Source organism: Antrostomus carolinensis, unplaced genomic scaffold (assembly GCF_000700745.2).
Source record: "Antrostomus carolinensis isolate BGI_N321 unplaced genomic scaffold, ASM70074v2 scaffold33547, whole genome shotgun sequence".
Classification (NCBI taxonomy): Eukaryota; Metazoa; Chordata; class Aves; order Caprimulgiformes; family Caprimulgidae; genus Antrostomus; species Antrostomus carolinensis.
In genome coordinates, this window is record NW_010325893.1 from 24,604 (window position 1) to 28,501 (window position 3,898).

At 53.4% G+C, this 3,898-nt stretch overlaps 1 protein-coding gene across 1 annotated transcript in view; it reads right to left on the reverse strand.

Moving 5' to 3' along the window:
* Positions 1-3,639, reverse strand: part of LOC104527635 (voltage-dependent R-type calcium channel subunit alpha-1E) — a gene marked incomplete at both ends in the record, with an annotated part of 26,929 nt that extends 23,290 nt beyond the window's left edge. The window contains 3 exons of the mRNA XM_010171408.1: positions 775-786; positions 3,129-3,235; positions 3,580-3,639. Of these exons, the coding sequence (XP_010169710.1) occupies positions 775-786; positions 3,129-3,235; positions 3,580-3,639 (179 nt within the window). The remainder of the gene's footprint in view (positions 1-774; positions 787-3,128; positions 3,236-3,579) is intronic.
* Positions 3,640-3,898: the final 259 nt, after the last annotated feature.

Genomic DNA, 3,898 nt, shown 5'->3' on the forward strand with positions numbered 1-3,898 from the left:
CACTGCACTTGCCTCCACCCCAAGTCAGCTCAGGGAGACAGAGTTTACCATTAGGATTATTTAGAAAAGCAGCACTAAGAGCCCTCTTGACCCTTATTTCTTGAATATGGTGATTAATCCCAACCACAATTTTTTTTTTCTTGTCTTTTAACTGAAGCCCATGGGTTGGACCCCAGGATGGAGCAGAGAGGTTCTGGTGAAGGTTGCACAGTTTGTATCCACTGGGCACCTTCATAAAAGGTCAAGGAAACATCTTACAACAACAGACGCTCCAAATTACACAGTTCCTTTGTGAGGGTTAATGCAACAGGGAGCACAATAATAGGCTTAATCATTAAGAGATGTAAACAAAGCCACTAATTAATAGTCCTCCCTAGGGTCCCAGCCCCACAAATGCATAGGAAGCAACTGTACAAACAGCCTCAGGACTCGTGTAGAACCTCCCGTCTCCTGCTTTGCTCAGTGTCAGGGCCTGGGTAAGCAGCTGGGGCATCAGAATGGGGGCTGGGGTGGGGATTTGAGGGCAACACTCAGCTGGTGCAAGCTGCCACCAAGGGCAACTCAACTGCAGGGGTTTACATCTGCCAAGGAGGGACCTCTTCAGACCTCGGGAAACCTCCTGGGGATTTGCTTGGCCTCCAACATGGGTATGGGATATCAGGCTGGACAATGCCTGAAGGAAAGCCTGGTTCTCCTGTGCCTATGGCCAAGGCTGAGCCTGTCCCCCATGCTCCCCAGCACAGCACCCCATGGTGACCCAAACAGCATAGTTACCCCAAAGCATTCCTGTTGGTGATCCAGCCCAGCAGCCATCAAACAGCACCAGCAGAGAGAAGAAAAAAGAGAGAAGAGAGGCAGAAGGTAAGAAAAGCAGTGAGGGAGCTCTACGAGATGACCACAGACTCTCTCCACCACCCCACCTCTGGGTTGAAAGGCACAATAAGTAGATCACATTGTGTCCTCCAGGATGGGGCTTATCTCCAGGGAGAGACCCATCCAGCGAGCTGGGAGCCCCTGCCCTCCCTGCTGGAGGTTTTGGGATGGGGGCACATAGTAAAACCCATGCTGCAAGAAGAACCTGTGGAGAGCAGGTGACAGCAGGTGGGCACGTGGTCCTCCTTGGCCAGGAGTCGGGGAGAGACCCTGGGGCTTGGTCCCAACCAGTCAAAGGCAGGTGCTTCTGAGGGAGCCCACCAGCAAGGCCACAGTTCCCATCCAGACAGGCTAACTTTAGTAAATCACCTCCATCAAGAAATCCATGGATTAAGAGCCTGATCTGCAGCACAGGAACTCCTGCAACCCAGCAGGACACCCACTCGGACAAGCCAAAGTGGTCTACAAGGTCCCTAGTTGTAACCAAACCTCTGTCCCTGATTCAGCTCAGTCCCTGCCATGTGCAGGGGGGTTGGAACTGGATGAGCTTTAAGGTCCCTTCCAACCCAAACCAGTCTATGGTACGATTCTACGTTCTACGAAACTCCTGCCCTTGCTCACCAGGCGAGACGATGAGGGCTACGCACTGACCACTGCACAACCTTCCCACTGCTGCGCGCCCGCAGGCATCACCACCTCTTGGCAGCTCTGCAAAGCCGGCAGCCAGCGCTGCTCCTCTGTGCAATGCCTCCTCGGAGGGTGCCACGGGAGGCAAAAGCAAGCAGGGTCTTCTCGTTATGGTTCTGGTTATTTCAGGTAATTTAATTTGAACTCTTTGGAGATTAAGGGTTTTCTATTGGGCTTTTTATTTAGGCTGCATTTGGACTGACGTATTAGCTTTGCACGCAGAGAGCTCTGGATGAGTCAAGACAAGCTCTTCCTCAGGACGTACGGGCTCTGAGAGGTCAGTGGACAAGCTGTGATGGCACACAAGGAGATGACTTTATAGGTGGACATTTGCTTATTGGCGATTTTGATGTGGCACTGATGGTTGGTGGATGATGGCAGCACCACTGGACCAGCTCAGAGACCTCCTGCAGCACCCATGGCTACCCAGGAAAACCAAACACAGAGGGGTGTTTTCAACCAGGGGGTAGTAGATGAAAGCAAGAGGAAAGAGCTGCCACCTGGCCAGGGGTGAGGATGGGAGGGATGGATTATGGGCTGTAACCCATCGAATGACCTGAGGGCTTGGACACAGCCACCCCGAGAGCTTCACATGATACCTGAGCTGTGGACAAGGACAGGGCTCCAGCCCGTGTGGCTGCCAGGCCCTCCCCTCTCACCAGCACTAATGCCACCACCATCAGTGTCAAAGACAAAGAGAGGACAACAGTGTGACAAACTCACAGCATCTCCTCTCATCCTTGGGCACCAACAAGGCACCACAGCCCTGGGGACAGTGGGTGCCTCTTGCCCATTCTCTGGGTGCCTCCATACCCATTCCATCTGTCCCCACACTCACACTGCACTGCCTGCCCCAGCCAGCAGCACACAGGAGGGCAGAGCAGCAGGAAAGTCATCTCTGGATGCTTCTTCCCTCCATGGCATGGACATGACAGACATCAAGTCACTCTGGGGAGGAGGACCCACTGTCAGTGCCACAAGCTAGGTACCAGAGCCCAACTGCAAGGGACACACTGCAGAGCAAGCAGGCAGCACCCTGCCCACGGTGTGATGCTGCAGAGGACACGGGCACAAACCCCACTGGTCACTTCCCCATCCTTACAGGGCTCTGGGGCGATGCTCCCCCTTGGAGGAGGGGAAAAGCCACTGGCCAGGAGCACCATTTCCAGCACAAACATGTTCAGAGGGCAGTTCCACCTGGCAGGCTGCTGCTTTTGCTGTCCCCGGGATGTATAGTAACTGTATAACCTGACACCCTTGGGTCTTTTCCCCTCTCTAACAGCTCCTTCTGCCTTCTTTCAAGTCCAATTTCTTCACCAAGCTCTTCCAAGCATCTGCAGATTGCTTAGCCTTGTCCCTTGTCTGCTTGCTCACCAGCATTTGACAAACAAGGAGAAATCAAATCATGCACTGCTGCCAGGAGTCATCCCAGAAGCAGAGCAGAAGGGTGCAGAGAAATTTAAAAACAAATAAAAAAATCAAGGTCTAGTAGCCATAACACACAGTTACATCCTCCTCCCCCCCAGCCAATGGAAGGCAAAGAGCTGACAAGGACGATAGCCACTTACGCCAAGGCAAAAGCCACCAGCGCTCCCACCACCACAATAAAATCCAGGATGTTCCAGAGGTCTCGGAAATAGGAGCCGTCCTGCAGGATCAAACCCTGATCGATCATCTGCGGAGGAGAAACGGGGAGAAAAATAGGGAGAGAACGAGCAGTTCAGCCATCAAGTGGAAGCAGCCGCAGGTGGGACGTGCTGGGGACAGGGACATTGCTGGGAAGCCACAGACCTGTCCCTGTGCCCCAGGTATGTATCAAGGAGCAGCATATTTGGGGAGCCTGGAGACTGATAAAAGTGGTGCTGAGCACTCTTGACTCCTGCTGCTAAGAACCAGGGTTTAAAGTCTCCATCATCCAAAGTTAGGATCAGAATCCAAAACTGAGCTGTTTCCCACCTGCTGCAAGGACACTGCAGGACACAGCCCCCCCCAGCACAGCCAGTCTGCAAGGCCTCTTACCTTGATAACCATCTCAAAGGTGAAGACACCAGTGAAGACGTAATCGAAATACCTCAGGACCTGCAGAGAGAGGGCACAGGTGCTCTGCAGCTGCTGCTGAGCAAAGGGGCTCCCTGGCACCCACCCAGACCCTGTCACCACCCTGCACCAGGGCTCAGGTGCAGGCAGAGGGTTGGTTTGCTTCCCCTAAACCCGACCTGGTCCCTAAGAGTTCAGGATAGCCATAAAGCCAGCCTATGTAGGCAGGAAAGAAACATCAGCTGGATCCATGGGCCAAGGTCAATTGTTTGAGATTCAACAAGGCCAAGTGCCAGGTCCT